Source organism: Athene cunicularia (assembly GCF_003259725.1).
Source record: "Athene cunicularia isolate RWA chromosome 5 unlocalized genomic scaffold, athCun1 chr5_part2, whole genome shotgun sequence".
Lineage (NCBI taxonomy): Eukaryota > Metazoa > Chordata > Aves > Strigiformes > Strigidae > Athene > Athene cunicularia.
This window is the reverse complement of record NW_020799102.1, coordinates 4795094-4813552: the sequence shown is the minus strand read 5'-3', so window position 1 is coordinate 4813552 and position 18459 is coordinate 4795094. Positions and strand designations below refer to the sequence as shown.

General features: G+C 37.3%; 1 protein-coding gene across 3 annotated transcripts in view; it reads right to left on the bottom strand.

The window, feature by feature from the left end:
- OTOG (otogelin) overlaps positions 1–18459 on the bottom strand; it is a 103498-nt gene that overhangs the window by 76635 nt on the left and 8404 nt on the right. For 2 of the 3 annotated variants that reach the window (XM_026850375.1, XM_026850377.1), the window contains exons 2-12: positions 14691–14783; positions 14324–14478; positions 13834–13952; positions 13236–13441; positions 11540–11670; positions 10613–10737; positions 9657–9766; positions 8707–8832; positions 7551–7659; positions 6640–6686; positions 5626–5771 (exon numbers count right to left, since the gene is read on the bottom strand). In XM_026850375.1, coding sequence (XP_026706176.1) covers positions 5626–5771; positions 6640–6686; positions 7551–7659; positions 8707–8832; positions 9657–9766; positions 10613–10737; positions 11540–11670; positions 13236–13441; positions 13834–13952; positions 14324–14478; positions 14691–14783 — 1367 coding nt within the window. Of the gene's footprint in view, positions 1–5625; positions 5772–6639; positions 6687–7550; positions 7660–8706; positions 8833–9656; positions 9767–10612; positions 10738–11539; positions 11671–13235; positions 13442–13833; positions 13953–14323; positions 14479–14690; positions 14784–18459 lie in introns of those variants that run through there. The other variant, XM_026850378.1, reaches the window with a different exon arrangement.

The following is an 18459-nucleotide window of genomic DNA, read 5'->3' as shown; positions in this document are numbered from 1 at the left end:
CTTACTCAAGACATGAAAGCCCACATGGCTGACATTTTATAAACTTTAGCATCAAGAAACCCAAGCAGACAGAAAAGCCTTCACAACAGCCTAAGAAAAGTCCTAAAGCAAGTCCTGAAACTGGTCGGTACCTAAATGAAGTCCCAAATTACTTAATTCCTGCATGTTCTGTTACTGTAGTGATCTTCAACTAGACATACTATCACACAGGTGGAAAGCAGCACAAGCTTGAGTCCTACTGAATATTGAATGTTTTCAATGTTTTCAACATATCACCTTTAACAAATACACCTGTACTAAATAACATGGCAACTAGCTGGATAGATAATGAACACTAGTCAGTTCCTTATCAAAGTTCCCAGGCCAGGACTTCCACCTTTCAGAATAACTACAGGTACTTTGGCTTTCAACCCCAATAGGGAAAGAACATTCATTAAAGCATGCTTATTAATCACAGAAGATTACCAGATTTTTCTTAACAGAATGAATTTGTTCACTGCAGGATTTTTTTAAAAAGAAAAAAATGTTCTATCACAGAGAATCAGGCATAAAGGTTAATAGAGAGATGACTTGAACTTCACCGTGTCAGCATCCTGTAATTCACTTTGATACATGCTGAAAGACATCAGAATCACAGTTCACTTTCTATTTTCTCTTAGCTCTAGGAAGGAATTATGTTTCTGCCACTTCTGCTATACTCGAATCTCTTCACTATGGCTCCTGAGGCATCAGCTTATTTACAATGGTTTAGTTAGCTGGATAAAGTTAAGAGACTGTCTATTTCCTGACATATACAGAGGAAAAGGGGGTAGCACCCAACTGCTGTTTCTTCTGTTCAGCCTCCTTTACTCAATACCTTGTAACAATTCAAAAGGTATTCAAGAACAATGACAAAAATTCGGTCCAGTCATTTTTGGCACACTATGTGCTTATTTTACTCTCATTATGCATCTTTCATGTCTTGTAATATCTTATATACTAAAACATACACAGATGTCTGAAATGACTTGGTTAAAGCACAGCCTAGGTCTTAGTGCAGGAAGTTTGTCATTGATTAGACCTGACCCTGAGCTGCAGTCCAGCAGCACTGTGGGAGGCTGCACTTTCCAGTCCCACTGCCTACAGAGAAGGCATAACTGATGATGAAATAGTAAAATGTTAAGCATCTTCAGTGCTGAAAACAGCAATGAACAAGATTTAGATAAAATATCCCTGCCTTTGGACAGTCACACTAACAGCAAAATTATACTGTGAATAGCACCATTCACAGTGCAAACAGATGAGGATGTTCAGTTCAAAGATTTACACATTTATCCAACTCTGACTTTTACTGAGACTTATGAAATAGAGGGCAAATGCTGCCCTAATGTTGAATACAATTACTAGAGCTGCAAGGATCTCTGGACACTACTGTGTGGCTTTGACAGAACTAGCACAGAGCAGATCACCTATCAGTCCTTCAAATACCATGGACACACAGGTACACAGTGTTGTGTAAAGATTAGAAACTACATTCAGAATTTCCCTGTCCCCAAATAATAGTGCAACAGCGATCTTTCAACAACAGTTGAAATGATAAAATGAAATTTAAAAATAGCAAATTATGAAAATAACTGGAGATCTTTCATCAGCTCAACCAGCTCTCCTGGATAGTGAAGACAGACATGTGCATTGTGAAGCCATGCTCTTGTAGCTTACCTTGTTGTCTTGACTCTATTAAGAAATTAGGTTTCTGTGCATATCATTCAGCAACAGTGGCTATAAAGCGACAATTTTGTTGACCTTTTAAGAAGCTGAAAATAAAAGAATACCAGCCGGTGTGCATAGCAGACCAGAACCAAGGGAAAAACCCTCCATAGTATATACATTACTACACAATATTGACAAAAGCCTTACTATTTTCTTCATGCTGAAACTAAAGGAAAAATTCTGGCTGACAATTCTTCTCTGTTTCAATGGACTATTTCTTTCACAGCACTGCCCCTGCCAACTTTCAGCAGGTGTTTTCACAGGAACAGCCATTTCTCTCACTAGACATTTAAAAAAAAATATCTGTATTCAGAAGATCTTCTCATCATACAAACTACAAAGGTTGTCATCTGAAACTCAGATAAGGTTAAGCCATGCTGATCACTTGACTGATTCTCCTTCCAAAAACTGCTTAAACAAAATTTCACATCGTTTTGAAATAACTTGTTGCCTGATGACTGCTTATGTCACCAGCTCTAAGGCTCTAGATGACTGGATTCTTTGTGAATCAGCAAGCTATAATCTCCCCAGGTATTTTCTTTCCACATTTTTTAATCTGATTGATTGAATGAGATGGGATTGATACTTTTTTTTTTAAAAAAAAAAGCACATAAAATTTCAAACCATCAAGAAATATGAGATTCTGCACTACAAATCTTTTAGCTTTCCATTTCAATTCATTAATTTTCATAAATGGGAACAAGATAATGGATGGTGCCTAGGGAACTGTAAAGCAGCTCTTCTGCCAAGCAGTACCAGCTAGTTGATAGTCAGACACTTGAATAGCTGCACCGAAGCCCCACAGTCTTGCCTTACACAACTGTTCTTAATACTCTCTCACTGCTTGCACATTGGTAATTAAATTAGCAGCATGTAGCCTCTGGAACACACCACATAAGCCTCTGATCATCCACCTGGCTGTTAACGTCCATAATGCTTCTACACCAACCTCTGTAAGAGTCTTATTTATTAGGGACTGATAAGGTTATCTTTGTTAAAGACTGGATGAAATATGAAGCCCAACATATACTAAAAGTCAAGAGAATCTGTTTTTCCACCTACAAACCACTTGGACACAGAGACAAATTAAGCGAAGTCCCTAAGTCAGGGTGACGAAAATGCAAGAATTACTGCAAGGCTCTTTGCAGTCTCATGAGTGCTGCAGAAAGCAAACTAATTTGGTTATCACTTTCCCCAACTAAAGTATCACCACAACTACTAAATCAAAAGGCACATTTCTGTCTGTTTTGCACAGAGGTGTTCTGTGACACAGAAGGGAATGAGATCCACAATACATATACTGCACATTACCATAGCAGATTATTTGCTTCAGACCTCTGTTGCCCATTGATGGGCTTTTCAACAGGTCAGGCTGAAAGGTATCTCACTGTAGCCTTCTGCAGGAAGTCAAACATGTCTCAAATTTCATTTGATAAAAAAGTTGCCTAGAGCATTACTTTGGAGATCCCCTTTGCTTATCTTCAACCCCATAGTATGGGACACAGCTTCAACATACAACCACCTTTCTCAAGCTTCTTGGACTCTGCAAACTTCTGAGAATATTATTCTGCTGACAACAGAGTTATGCCTATGTTGCATTTTTTTTTTTTTTTTTTTTCTTTTAGATGATGACACTGACTTAATTGACTCTTCAGGATCCCAAGGTTAGCACAGAATGAAGCCAGCTAAAATCATTAAAATCTGAATAACCTAAGTCAAATGTACACTTGAAATAGGGAATTGTAGCAACGATCAGTTATATTACATCTTGAAACTGTCTCAGTCTTCTCATCAACAGGAAATACTTGTAGGATCACCAGATTCTTCTCAACCCAAAGGATGGTGCACACAAAGATTAAAGCCTAGAAGTTGTTTTTTTTTAATGCGCATGTCCTCACCAAGATCTCATTTCACAGCCCCCAGTGTAACTCTTCTATATCAAGGAGCTAGAGGCTATTAGAGCGTGATAAAGTGGCTGTATTCACAACACCAGAATCCACTTTTTCTACACTGGTAACTTTTATGCCCTGTCACATGCCTCACCTGATGTTCTGATACACTTCTCCTAGGGACCATATAAGAGATAGTGGAACATTTACTTAAGAATCATCCAGTTGGAAAAATATATTTGGTCTCAATTCAGTTCAGCTATTCTTCTTACCCCTCAATTTTTATTACTGAGATGAGAAGGGGACTCCATGCACTCAGTCTCCCATCTCTTACCTGGATTGCAAATAAAGCATTTCTGTTATTATAAACTTGTCAATGCCACTTTAATATGACTTCTGTCTGCTTAAGGGTCTTTATACAGAGAAGTAGGTTTTAGTGCACAAGGCCAAAAAGACTTTACTGAAATATGCCTTTGGAAAGTGTGTCAAGACAAGTTATATATAACCATTTTTCTTCCCAAGGAAATATCAAATGCACGAACAACATAAGCTGCAGAGAAGAATGAATGCAATGGTTAGTGTAAAAGGACGTATAAAATCATGTGTTTATTTAGAACACAAGAGAAAACGACTATAATGAAGAGTAAGTAGTTACCTCCACATAAGTAAAAAGCAATGGTGCTAAATCCAATTTTAAGCAAAGTACATAACTGCAGTATGGAAGTTCATCATGCCAAGAACTAAAATTTGGAGCTAACATAGTAGATGGTCTAGAAATTCAGCAAAAAGAGTCACATTTAAATCTATATATACTTCCAGTATCTAGTAGATAGATACATATAGTATATATAGTAGATGATCTAGAAACACAGCAAAGAGTCTATATACAAACTAACAATACTCCCAGGTAAAAATAATTTCACAAGACCACTGGAGACAGATCATAAATCTGGCCAAGATGCAAAGTTTAACACCTTGCTCCTACAGAAAATCCCGCAGCTTATTAGGTAGGCATCCATAGTAGCATTATGACCCTAATGCAAATGTGGGCCAAATTCTGCCCTTATGTAGAACTCAAAGTCAGTGAGAAAAGCCTGATGCCAGAAAACAGCTCAACTACACTTCTCCCACCACCAATGTATGTTTAGGAGCTATTATAACTTGCCTTAACTTCCTCAGAATCACGAGGGCCTATCAAGATTGTAGTAAGAATGAAATGCTATAGTGAAAAATCCCACCAGTGTTCCATACCTCACACAGACAACATTATAGTACATTTTCAGAAATCCAAATACACAGAGGAAAGAGAATCGTCCTGGACAAAGCAGATTAAATACTTCCGTGTACACTATCAGAAACTTTCAAATATAAAGTAGGAGCACCTGTAGAATGAGCTAAATATACACACATGCATGTTTGGCTGAAATCAGTTGAACAGGATACCAACTTAACAATAGCAACACAGATGCATACATACACCCAAATCCGAGAGAGCTGTCCCAAAAGCTATCTAGTGTTTCATATCAATGGAACTAAAAGTGAATTTCAAGCCGCAAGAACAAAGCTGAAAGAAATTTATATTCAAGGCACAAAAAAAACCCAAACAACTCTTTCTTCAAGCAGTGAAAAGCAGTAGGCTTGTTTTGTGTTCGTTGCAAATTCGCAGAGTTACTCAGGAAGCCCAAGAACACAATTCATCACCTGGGGTTTGCTGCACAAACCCCCATACGCTACTGAATGACCTCACTGAACAATGAATCAGAATGCTCGCAAAACCCATCCTATTTATCACAAACATACGTGAGAATTTATCTACAGACTTCCTCTGCACTGTTGTTCAACTATTTCATCACTAAGGAAAATTATTCCTACTGATTAATTCTAATTATTCAACTGCAAGTATCTTTCATTGGTTTTAATACTCCCTGCACCCCTAGTTAATGAACCCTTCAGGATATAAACATTGCAAGAAGGTTCTAAGCCTTACCTGTCCACAAGGAGCATTTTGCAAGGATATGGTAAATGCTTCAGATGTACGGCTTTTTGCCAGAATATATTGGCAGGTAGCTTGGAAAGTGTATTTGCGCCCATCAAAGGTCATGAAATGAATGTCTCCTGAAACTGAGCATTCAGCTGACAAACATAATTAATGTATTTAAGTATGTAGAAAAGACAGTGTACTCTCAATGATTAGTACTGCTGTAAAGTACATACACTCTGATACACACTATAATTTATGAAACTGCATTCCTATTAGAACCAGGTACTAGGAACATGATTAGGAACTGAACTTGCTTTTGTTATGGACTTCCTACTTGGTGCCAGGCTAGGATACCTAAGCAATTTTTCCCCCAAAAGGAGGCAATAATATGTGTGATACTTACATCCTCGGTATTTGATTTGTGGCTCTAAAAACCAATTTGCAGAAATTGTAAGAATATCAGTTAGTGATTTTCACAACATGCCTGTGGAATGAGGGGCATTATTCTCACTTCACAGATAGGCAGCTAAACTACAGAGACTAAGGTCTAGAGTTTTGCATGTTAAAGGTACTCATGGCCTCATGGGTTTTATACTGCCAGTAGATACAAGCACTGGTCTGAGGTGCTAGTTAACTGTTGTAGTCCTTAATGACCTAGATGCTGTATCACTGTCTAGCCATACTGTGAGGGGAAAAAAAAAAAGTCCTCTTGCCATAAGTCTGTCAAGTGAAGATTGTAGAGGAAACTTAGTTGAATGACAAGAATGACCAGGAAGTGCCATCTACCAGAGACATTATGTTGATGTACAAGGAGGCACATTACTGCCTAAGCTGAAAGGCAGGCGTCTGTTATTCAGACCATTTTTATCTATTGTCTGTGTCGATGTGTTTATATGTAGGTAGAAATAAAACCACAAATTATATAGTGAAATAGTGAAATATCACATTGAGATCCAACAGTAATATTTTATCCCAAGTTAAAATTCAGTTACTCCAAAATTATTCAAGACTTTCACATACCTGGACATGTAAGATTTGTACAAATCCACTTTCCTCCAATGCAAGTGCTGAAATATAAACAAAAAAGGTTTCATACTTTTTTCTTTTTTTTTGGGTGGACTATATACGGCTGCCCCTCAGTAGCTCTTCCTGGATTGCTTCTCTATGAAACTAGCACCAAGTGTCTTGAGCATCACAGAAGGGTGCAACAGAGCCACCATAGTCACTAGAATGCCTGGGAGCTGTGACAGGAGCTTGTCACGAGGATATGATCAGGTGAAATTTCATCTATGCATCCAGTAACACCTCTCTCTCTTTTCAGCTACTTGATAACCATTATAAAAGTTAGGGATTATTAAAATTGGGAAGAATAAATACAAGCAATTTGAATCTTCTCACTTTAAAAAAATAGAACTGTTGTGAAAAAAGAAGTTGTACATCTGCAAACTCATCCGTTTCCTTCAATTAAGATGATCCAATAAAAGGCATTATCTCTTCCTGAAAATTTTTATTTCCAATGTATAAAATTAACTTAGAAATTCCAAAAACAGCAGCTTAGCATCATAATGACATTAGGCTCTTTGTGTCCAGGTGAGACAACACAACAGGAGACAAAACAAAGTCAAAGTAATACTCTGGTTAAAGATTTTGAATTCTAGATTCCTTTTAGTTTGAGGCAGAGTTGAAGGTGAAAAGAGTACTAAACATTACAGTATTCTCTGCAATATCTGTCATTTGCTCTTCTTCCACATTAACAGCTCTATAGTTTCTTTTATCTTTCCCTTCATGGCAAAACATATATTGAAAACCAGTTTTTGTATGTAGAAACAGTGAAGACTTACCAACTATATTCAATTTAAGTGAAACAGGCCTTAAAGAAGTTGTCTCTCATGACCATGAAAGGATTAAGCATAAAAATAAAAATTACTAACCAGTTATTACATTCCTCATAAACCACTGAGCCCATTTCAAAGAAATTTCCATGGTAGTCACAAGGACAGTCCATAGGCTTGACACACATTTCATTTTCATAAATTAAGCCTAAAAGAAATAAAACAAGAAAAAAAGTAAATTATCTGTACAAATGGCTGATGGAGCACTAACTAGTACACTCAAGAACAGCACAAATGGTCATTTATGATTATAAAACTCTAGATGATTAGCAGTCAATTTTGCAGAACAAGCATGCATTTGAATTATATGAAATAAATTATATTACATAGAACAAGTCCCTAAATTGCTTGAAGTACACTAACAATAGTATTAATATCAAGTATTCAATACTGGGGGAGAGGAGGAGGAACCACCCCCACAAAAAACCCAAAACCACACAACCACCAAACCATGCTGCTTTGATTACCTCTGGCTTCTTTTTTGACACCTTGACAAATCTTTGCCTCTATGTTTTAAGACATTTCTTTTTCTGTCTTCTTTTAGACAGAATTATGTTCCCAAGAGAAACCAGTAATAAGTGGAAAATGGGACATCCAAGTATATTTTGGTAATAAAGGTAAAGTTTTGCTATAGGCTGCATTAGTAAATACCTCACTTGCCAGAACCATACAAGTGTAAGAATCTCAGTATCAAAACCTGTTGCTGACCATATGAGTTTTTGTCATGTCATATTTCTGAGCTCTCCTAAGCACCTGACCTTGCAGATATTCTTCAGGAAAACAAACAAACCAGCAAAAACAGAAAAACAAACAACACACCAAAAACCCCAATAAAACAATCCACGAAAATATAAAAAAAAAAAATCCAAATCCCAAGCAGCAACCACCAGAATCCAGAGGATGGCTGCCCTGTCAACAACAGAGCAAACCCCATTTTTGATTCAAGTTGTGAAGTTCTACAGCTAGAATCTGGATCTGTACTGAAACCTATTCCTACTTGTTAGAGGGAGGAAAAGGCTCTTGTCAGTTATGAGGAATACAGGGTCATTCATCCACACTCTGTTGGCACTTCATTTATAAAGTGTTCCTCTAAATGCCTTAATCTAGCCAGGCAATATAGGTATGTAATCTCGGGGGAGAACAAGCTAAAATTTATATGGAATCAAATAATAGGTATTTGAGAAGCAAAACCCACCATCCGGACAGTAGCATCCATCAATGCAGGGAAGCTCACTGTCAATGCAGTGTGATTGCTGATGACATGAAACAGGGCAACAGTTGATGCATTCATTGTAGGTCAAGGGCTCAGCACAGGTAATCACTAAAAACAGAAACAGGTAGAGAAATGAAAAAGTATTGTGCTACTGTCCCAGGGCTTAAATAGATTGCACATGTTTTTCAAGATTTTTACTTTTTAGTAAGTCAATTGAGTATCTGGTGTCTAGAATAATGAAACAATGGCTTCCATAACACACAAAATAAACATTCATTCCTATTCTGTCCATTAAGGGTGCATTGAGAAGGAATAATCTTAAATTACACCAAAGGAGACTCGGGGAAACTTTCCCACAGCAGAGCTATTTAGATGCTCAGACCAGCATAGGAAGTGGTAGAGCTTCTGTTAACACACATTTTTGGAACCACAAGGGAAATCTTCTGTCATGAATGACAAAGCAATTTTGGTCCTGTGTTCCAGACAGAAGGACAAATTAGACAATCTCTCAAACTTACTTTCTATGACTTCTAAAATGAAAACTTACATAAGTGTAATCCAAATTTATTCTTAACACTCATGACACATTTTATGTATCAGAAAGCCACGAAGACTTTGACAATATTTGAAAGAGTAGCTCTGGGAAAAAACAAATGGTTGTCTTAAAAAAATCTTTGATGTTTTAGTAAGAAGATTCTTAAAATACATTCTAGTAAGCTTAGTGCCTTAAATACATTCAGTACAAACCATACATATAAAAAAAAGAAGTTCCATTGCATGTATGTAGCCTTGAAGTGAGTCCATAGTTATACTTTCATTGGGGACTCTGACTTCAAAATGGGAGGAAGGACCAAGAAGTAAAAGAATTAAGAGCACTTGTTTCAAAATACAACTACTAAGCAGTATTTCCAAGCACAAAAGCATCTGCATACCACACTGCTGAAAGTGCATTCGCCATCCACGAAGGGGCTTTCCTGCATGGGCACATGCTCTGGCATATTCTGTTAATGCTCGACACCAAGTTGCATTTTCAACTGCTGACCTTACACAAATAAAAATTGACATATTATTTTCTACCTATGTTCAAACATGCAATCTTAATCTCATGAATGCTCCTGCATTGCATACAACCACACTGTCTGAATCAACTACTGTTCCAAAGAACTGTGTTTGGCTAGGTTAAAAGTCTTCGATGGATAAGACATTCTGCCACACACTTGAAGACAGGTCAGCAATGTATTTGAGACCTGACAATAATTTCTTGAATAAATCCATGACAGCCAGAGATATAGCAATATAAACAGACTTGAATAAAGATCTTTACTTTACAAAAGGAATAACATCCTTCAGAAAACTCACAAGAAGAAAGTGTTTCTACCAGTGAGTCACTATGGTACAAGAAATGGAAATTACCTTCTTTTGTCCTACCAATTTAACTAGTCAAAACTGCTTGGACAAGGAACATAGCAGGCAGTGAACAAGCAGCATAAATTTAAATCGTAATCAAATTCCACTTTTCATTGGATTAACATATAGCTTGTGGATGCCAAACTCAACTATTCACTATCACTTTTCATTAAGGTTAGAAATACTAAAGATGTTGCACACAGAATCAAAACAAATGCCATATAGAAGGTACATTAATAAATTACAAAAATATCTGGGCCTGATTTTGGTCCTCATTATACTAAGAAAACCCAAGAACAGAAATTTCTGGCAGTAAAACTAGACCAGGTGAGAAAAGCAAGATGATAAAAACATGTTACATAAAAACTGATACGCAGAAAAAGACACACATTAGTTCTGTTAACATTTAGAATTCATTCTCATGATAGAAGGACAATGTTTGTTATAACAGCTTTGGAATTACCCCAAACCATTCACTTACATGCAAAGATCATTGGTGCAGCTTGCCATAAAAGGAAGAGGACTCACATATTCATGACATTGTTCAAATGGGGGATGTAACAGGATATTACACAGAGCATATGCCCTCTGAAATGAATGAGATAGCTGTTGTAAAGAGAAGGTTTTCAAAATTCAACCTAAGAAGAACAGAATACTATGGAAAATCAGAACAGACATCTCAGTCTGGGACTAGGAATCACTTTCCTCTCAGCAGCTGGAAGCAGTGGCTAGTAACATTATCACTGCCAGAGTATTCATAACATTTAATCTTTTATCCAGGGTCATACTAATGATAGTAAAACATATCCCTTCATATCCCTGCATAGACCATGTTGCAGCTAAACCTAGACAAGCTGTAATAGCCTTCATTTTACTTAAAATACACAGTAAAAGGCAACAGAAATAAAGCATGCCTGGCACCAGCTTTAGTTTCAAAGCACTTCATTTCAGGGTTATATCTTGAAAATAATACTTAAAAGGAAAAACTGGACAAAAGTAATAATAATGCATTTTTTAAAACACTGTCAAATTAACTGTACTCTCATTCTGGTTTTGTCTTAACTGCTTCTTTCTATCCTTCCTAAGGGAAGGAATGGGAACCAGCTCTAGAACACACCCCTAATTTACAACTTGTCACTTGTTTAGCCTCAGATTCAAACACTTTGGTTGGCTGCTATGCAGATAATAGAACATTTGAAAAGATCAAGAATTAAATTATAAACTCATATAGAAGAAAAGGGGAGGAGGGAAGGAGGTGACAAGGAAGCTCTGCTGCAGCAATCATTTTAATCCATCCCTCCAAAGAAGAGCTGAGACTACTTCCAGTTTCCTTCAAAGCATTAAGTCAAATTCTCGCTCTAATTGGATTCACCAACTCTTGTAATAATCCTTTTGTGTTGATCCAGACCTGTAGAGATTCATGACTTTGTGTCAGGCAGGGTGGTTCATTGAGAAGAGATTTATCCCAATTGGGTGTTCCTTGTGGAGGATTTTCCTGCCAACTCTCTACAAATTCCGTTACATCATCTGTCAGTTTTCCTAAACAAGACACACACACAACACCACACAGTGACTTGGAAGAACAGCAATGTTTCTGTAAGATTTCCCAGGTAAACATCTCAATAAGTAAAACATTACATTAAGCAGAGAGCACAAAACTCTTACAAGTAAATGAATCAGCTGTTAGTCTGAAGACAATATGGTCCTTTTAAGAAATAAAAAAAAAACTTTTAAGAGGGACTGTAGTAAGAAGGCTTTAGAATGGCAGAAAGAAGCTTACTCATGGCATTTGGTAAAGAAGGGCTTTAGGGAGCAGGACTGTGCCTCCTGCAGTCCTTGAATGGAAGAAAGGTAAGAAAAACTGTATTAACCTGCATAAACATAGGTCTATGCTGTTACTGTGCACAAAACTCCTGACAGAGTCTAAAAACCAAGAAAAAACAGACATTCCTGGGGTCACAGCAAGGGTACAAAATGATTGTTTATGTTAACCAAGTAAAGGCATGACTTTTTCACCTAAGTAGTAATGTCCATGCTAGCTTTAAACTAGCTAAGAGAGGTTTTATCCATCATAGCATTGATTACTACTTGGATTACCCACAAATGCATATCTTGCTATATCTTCTACTACTGCTCCCCAAGCTAATTGGATAAAGCTAGTACGCGATGTATTGACTCATGCTACAATCACAGCTTTATGTGACTGAGATATCCTGAGAAAGGTGAGAGGGTAGAAGAAAGTCTCTGAAGGCAATGAGGACAAAGCGCTATTGATCTCGGTATTATATTAAGCATTTTGATTTAGTGAGCAAGCTATTCAATGGGAGTAAGAGCTGATATTAGTGCAGGGTTGATGCTTTCTAAAATTGAGTGTCACGCTGAAATAAAGGAAGCGTACTACATACTGTACTTCAAGCTTTGAAGTAGTACTCTACAGAAATACCTTAAAGAGGACCAGCAAAGAGTTAAACAGCTCAAAACAATGATTTCCAGAAGTTTTTAACCACCTAACTTGAAATACCTTTCAAGGGGCCTGATTTTTTTCCCCCTAGTTCTTTGTAGAGGTCTTCACTCAGTATTTATTGAAAGCCAAGACTCCTGGAAGTATTTGAAGTTGATATCCAAGGATCACTGGTCACTTCTGAAAGTGTTAGTATAAATGAAGTGCCAGATCAAATGAGATTTGGCAGTCTTCATTGATTTGATATACTAATTAAAATTATCAATTTATTTCCCATAGCACTATCTCAGGCTCCCACAGACTTTCACATAAAATTGCTGAGAGGGCAGTGAACATTTAAAAGCAGACTTTACCTTTCAAGTCCTAGGAAACTGAAGTACAAATACCATTGTAGGTAATGGAGTAAGACAGCTTTTATCATGCTTTTTAAAGATCTTTCTCCCCAGAGTCCCATCTATATTGAAATTGGCCCTCTTCAACAGTATCATCTACCAGAAGTATTCCCAGATCATATTTTCCATTTCAGAAGTTGCCCATCTTATATTCAATTAGCATTGCAATTCAAAATTAAACAAAGTAACATTTAGTTCACCCAAAAAAACCCACATGCATTAACACAAAAGGAAATACTTTAAGTACTCACCATAACTAGTTTCAAGATCATCCTGCAGAATAGCATTATTGTTTCCACACAGTCCATGTGTTTTACCCAGATACTCTGGTGCCATTTTGATATACACTGCAGATGTACCATCCCAAGCCAGTGTAAAGGCATACTGGTGCCTGACTAGGAAGTATCCTGCTAGCTTCTGGATGTGTAAGTTCCCAATAACATAAGGTAACTGTACTCTGAGAAATAAGACAGAATCAAAAACAACTTTACATGAGAAAGCATCACTATTAAAAATAAATTATTTTGTGATTTAATGACTTCCTCATACATCTGAAAATCCCTGAATTAAATATTAATTCCACTAAAAAAAAAATATGAGATTGCAAATAAGAGCAAAAATCAAAGGATCAAAGTCAACAGTTATGCTTCTTAATACTATGTACCACTCATTAGGATGTCACCTTCCTCAGACACTGCTCTGTAGATGGGGAGTAATTATTACAGCTGTGGTCTGGATAGTTACTTCTTAAGCTATCAACAGAGAGTGATAGTGTAGATCTCTTATCAAATGGGTATCATGAGATTAGTTCCAGTGTAGCTACAGCATCAGAAACATGAGTGCAATTACCCAAATCCTTTATAGGTGACTTCACTGCTCATCTTTATCTGTTCACCTCCAGAAAAAAATAAACTAATGGACCTTTTGCAGGAGTAAGGAGAAGAATGGCACTCAGGATCATTATTCACCTGCCAAATAAAATTACTAGCATCAAAGTCAAGATCTGAAAAAAAATCTTCACAATTCACATTACACAATTAATACTTCCATTCCCACCCTCAGCACATGAACTAGTTTGGTTCTACTCTTCCCCCAAAAAACGAGTACAATTATCATTCTTTAGAGCAGTTTTTCCACAGCTGCAGCAGGTTTTGAAAGTACACACATCAGTTTCCTTCCAGCTATAGTAACTGGTAGCCCAGATAAGATTAGAATTACATCGAGATTACATTCTAGAACCCCGTACTATCATCACAAGTTACTTTGAATTTCTAAATATTAATGCATTATTAGCAAGCTCAACAACAGCTAAAAGAAACGCAGAAGTGCAGTCCCCTACCTGTATGGAAAAACTCTGTTCCTCTAATTCAGTATGTCTCACAAGTGCATATGTGGATTTCCCAGAAAAGTAGTAATAGAGTCCATCGAAAGTTTCAAAATTATATTGACCCCATGTTCTGCATATATGATCTCTTTCAGCACCTGTATTATACACTAACAAAAGGAGAGTCACTTGAGAAGTACCACTGGTTTTTGGATTCAACCTGTAGTTGAAATATGTGTGTTATGCTATGAAATATCACCACAGAAAAGAGAGGGAAAAATCCTAGAGCATGAAAGAACCTTTAGGTAGAGGGTAGTCACTCTTGTAGCTGCAGAAACCCAAACAGTCCCAGAAACCCGGATGGTTTTCTCTCTTTACACACCTGTCTGGCATCTTGGTCCAGTTGCATTAAATCGACTGCAGTTGCACAGCTCTCTGTAGACACACTCACCTCCATTAAAACATGTAAACAAATCTGAGTGAAAAAATAAGGCATGTTAAAAATAAATTATGATAACTTTCATTCTTAAGACTCAGTTCGGTTACCAGATGACTCTATGAAGGACAGGAGATGCTGGCTTAGCAGTGAAATGTCCAGGAGAATCCCACAGGCCTCCAAAACCAGAAAACATACTGCAAAAGCTTCGCCTCAAGAAACACAACCAGATGAAACGTATCTAGTGCATGTTTACAGAAGCCAAACAAAAATGGTTCCAATATCTGTTAGTCTGACATGATTTTAGTCCCCTAAGCTTTACTATTACACAACAAAAAGGCACAGTACCTTTATCCTTATATAAAAGGCTACTACAAGTAACACCGTATGGGTAAGATGTATCAGGGTGAGAGCATACTACCCTAGTAAAACAAGTGTGAGATCCCAGCTATAAACCTTTCAGCTGCGACCTTCCTTCCATCTTACAACTTAAGCTTACCAACTACCAACTCTTTCCATAAAGACACAGACCACTGCTCTTGTTTCTAATTTTATCAGTTTTAAGAAAGAAAAAACGTAATGCTTAAATATAGTGAGCCTACTGTAGAGAAAGCAAACTCCTTAATTTACAATGACAGGTTTGGGTTTGGGGGAAGGAGGTGTTAGGGTTTTTAGCTTATTTTCCCTAGGAAGATCCCCCTGAAAATTTGACAAAACAAGTTTTAACAGTCTAAGGAAAGATATGCACAAACAGAAACAAAGCTACTTGTTACTAAATTTAGCCTTTGTGATTAAATGCTTTTCTAACAACTGTGAAATATACACTTATTTTGCTAATATTTGATCTTTTAAAGTCTTAAGTTGCTTTAGGAAAGTATTTTAATTTTATTAATTACATATTATGCAATCATGGTAATTATTGTGTTTGGAGAACAGAAAGAGTATTGTATTGTATTTATTGCAGACAAGAAGACAAGTTCCTCAAAAAAAAAACCTATTTCAGGAAGAGACAAACTGAAAACCCAGCCTTCTTGATTTCTTTATCTTTATAAACACATTCTTGGAATATAATCTTATATATTAATTTTTTTAAGTGCTGTCCTGTAAACCAGAATTCAAAGAAGATCTTGTTTGCCATTACAGTAGAACCCTTGCTTATGAAAAATCATCAGTAGCATACAGAGAAGTCCTAACATACAAGGATCGCTTTCAGTTTTTTGTGAAAGTTTTGCTCAAAAGTTTGAAGCTTTGCTGATGCAGGCAGAATAAAGCATGGGCCCCTTCCGACAATCCAAATAAACCCTACAATTGATTTAGCCTTGACAAAATCAGACTTCAGAGGAAAGCCTTCCAGGATATGGACCACTGGTTTATACTTCCATGGGTCACACAACCTTTAAGTTTTGTTCTCACTAATGGCATTTATTAAACATACATGAAAAGTACCACCAGCAAAAGTAGATTCTGAACTACTTTACTGAATGGTTGAAATATTGTTGGGTTTTTTAAATAAACTGACTGCAAGGAAACAAATGCTTTGTAACAAGTCAAGAGTTGATCATTGACATCCTACTGCCATTAAATGGATGCTGAATTTTTGATTCCAGCAATAGCAACAACAACAAAAAAATCCATTTCAATGGGTGTTTCCTCCCTAGCTAATTCTTCTCTCCTCTTCTAGAAATGCATTTTATTGGTGTTTTACCAGTACCAACTTCCTAACATCTTTTATGGCACATTTTTAGTTTGTTTTGCCAGCACCAAACATCAACAGAAGCATCATTACAGAAGACAGCAAGACACACACTCTTACTAAGAGCTTTACTCTAATGCACTAAAATAATCCAAAAGCAAGCTGCACATGGAGGGAACAACTAAATTTCTGTTAGCAATCAGAAATAACATTTTCAGAAAGATGATACAAACACTCTCCAGCTTTCTTTTAAGCCTCTACTTTAACTGGAGCAGGACTTCCCAATGTCTCTTAAAAGCTTCACCTGGTTTGCAAGTGTATCTACCACACACAGATTGGTTTCAGATGTACAGATCAAGTAACTGTATGTTCAATGTTTACTTCACATGCAAACTCCTGTCAGAATTCATGGACTGAATGCTGTTAAGACTTTGCTCTTGTGAGACTACCTCAAAGATCATCACCAGCTGTTTTACCAGTGTGGCCAATGTAGAAGTAAAATGAGAAAAAGGTCAGAAGGCCATATTTAAAGTTCCTTCTGCTTTGTAGGATTGTAGAAACTTCCAAGAAAGATGCTTTGTGCTCACCACTGGCTATAATGCTAGAATGAGGAAGACTCCAAGAAACTTATGCTGTACCACAATTAAAAAAAAGAACTTAGATGTTAATCTACTTCAGGCCATGTGATTTTATAAAATACTACCTTCAGTTACAAGTCCTGTCAAAATTTCTCAGTACAGTTCATTAGTGTTTATATGGCCATTTCCATTTGCAAAACCATAAATGCTAATCACTCATATGAAGACTTTAAAAATATAGAATGATTAATATTGATTCCTTTGTTCTTATCACACATCACACCACACCGGCCAAAATTTTTTAAAAATTTAAAAAAACAAACCAGAAAACAGAAAAAAAAAAGGCCATGCTGAAAGAACAAGGTACATAGACAAATTTAAAGAGAATGCTCCTTTGCCTAGCTAGCCCAAATACCTTTCCCTATCAGGCCAGCATGAGTTTGATTTAAAAACTAGTGCAAGCGCTGTGTAGAAAGGTCCCTACATATTCTGACTGAGCCACCACATTTGCATACTCACAGTGACCAATCTAGTCACTAATGCAAAAGCCTCATTCCTCTTGTCAAGAGAGACAGACATTGATCTCTTTCATCTTGAGTAGTGCAAGACCTGTGTAATCAGAGCTCAGGTCTCTGTTCTTTGCTTCTCCAAGATTATGCCCTATCGCTTGTCCAGTTACAATAATCTGCAATTAGACTGCAAGTCATGTTCCTCTTGGTTGTAGAGGAAGCTAACCCCCTTTTGATGTTTCGGGTTGAATGATTCTCCTTTAAGCATGGCTCAGGTAACCTGCCTCAAGTCATATTTCCAAAGATTGTGCACAGAACCAGGTGGGCTGGGGACCCTTGCTGTCACTGGGAAGGATCTCCCTTTCTCCCTTTTAGAGAGGAAAGGGAGTTGGTCAAATTGAACTGGGAGTCAAATGAGTCAATGAAGAGCATTTTTCTCTTTATGAAGTTCTCTTCTGTCTGTGCATGTGTGATCATAAGAAAATGTGTGTGGTGGCTTGGCCCTGGCTGGACACCAAAGCCACATCATCACACACCTCCTCAGCTGGACAGGGGACAGAAAACATAACAAAAGGCTCATGGGTTAAGATAAGGACAGGGAGAGATCACTCACCAATTACTGTCATGGGCAAAACAGATTCAACTTGGGGAAATTTAATTTATTACCAATGAAATCAGAATAGGGTAATGAGAAATAAAACCTAAATCTTAAAACTCTTTCCCCCCACCGCTCCCTTCTTCCTGGGCTTAACTTCACTCCCAATTTTCTCAACTTCCTTCCCCCAAGTGCCATACAGGAGCAGGGGATGAGGGTTGCAGTCAGTTCATCACCGGTTGTCTCTGCTGCTGCTTCCTCCTCAGGGGAGGCTCCTCACACTCTTCCCCTGATCCAGCGTGGGGTCCCTCCCACAGCAGACAGTCCTCCACGAACTTCT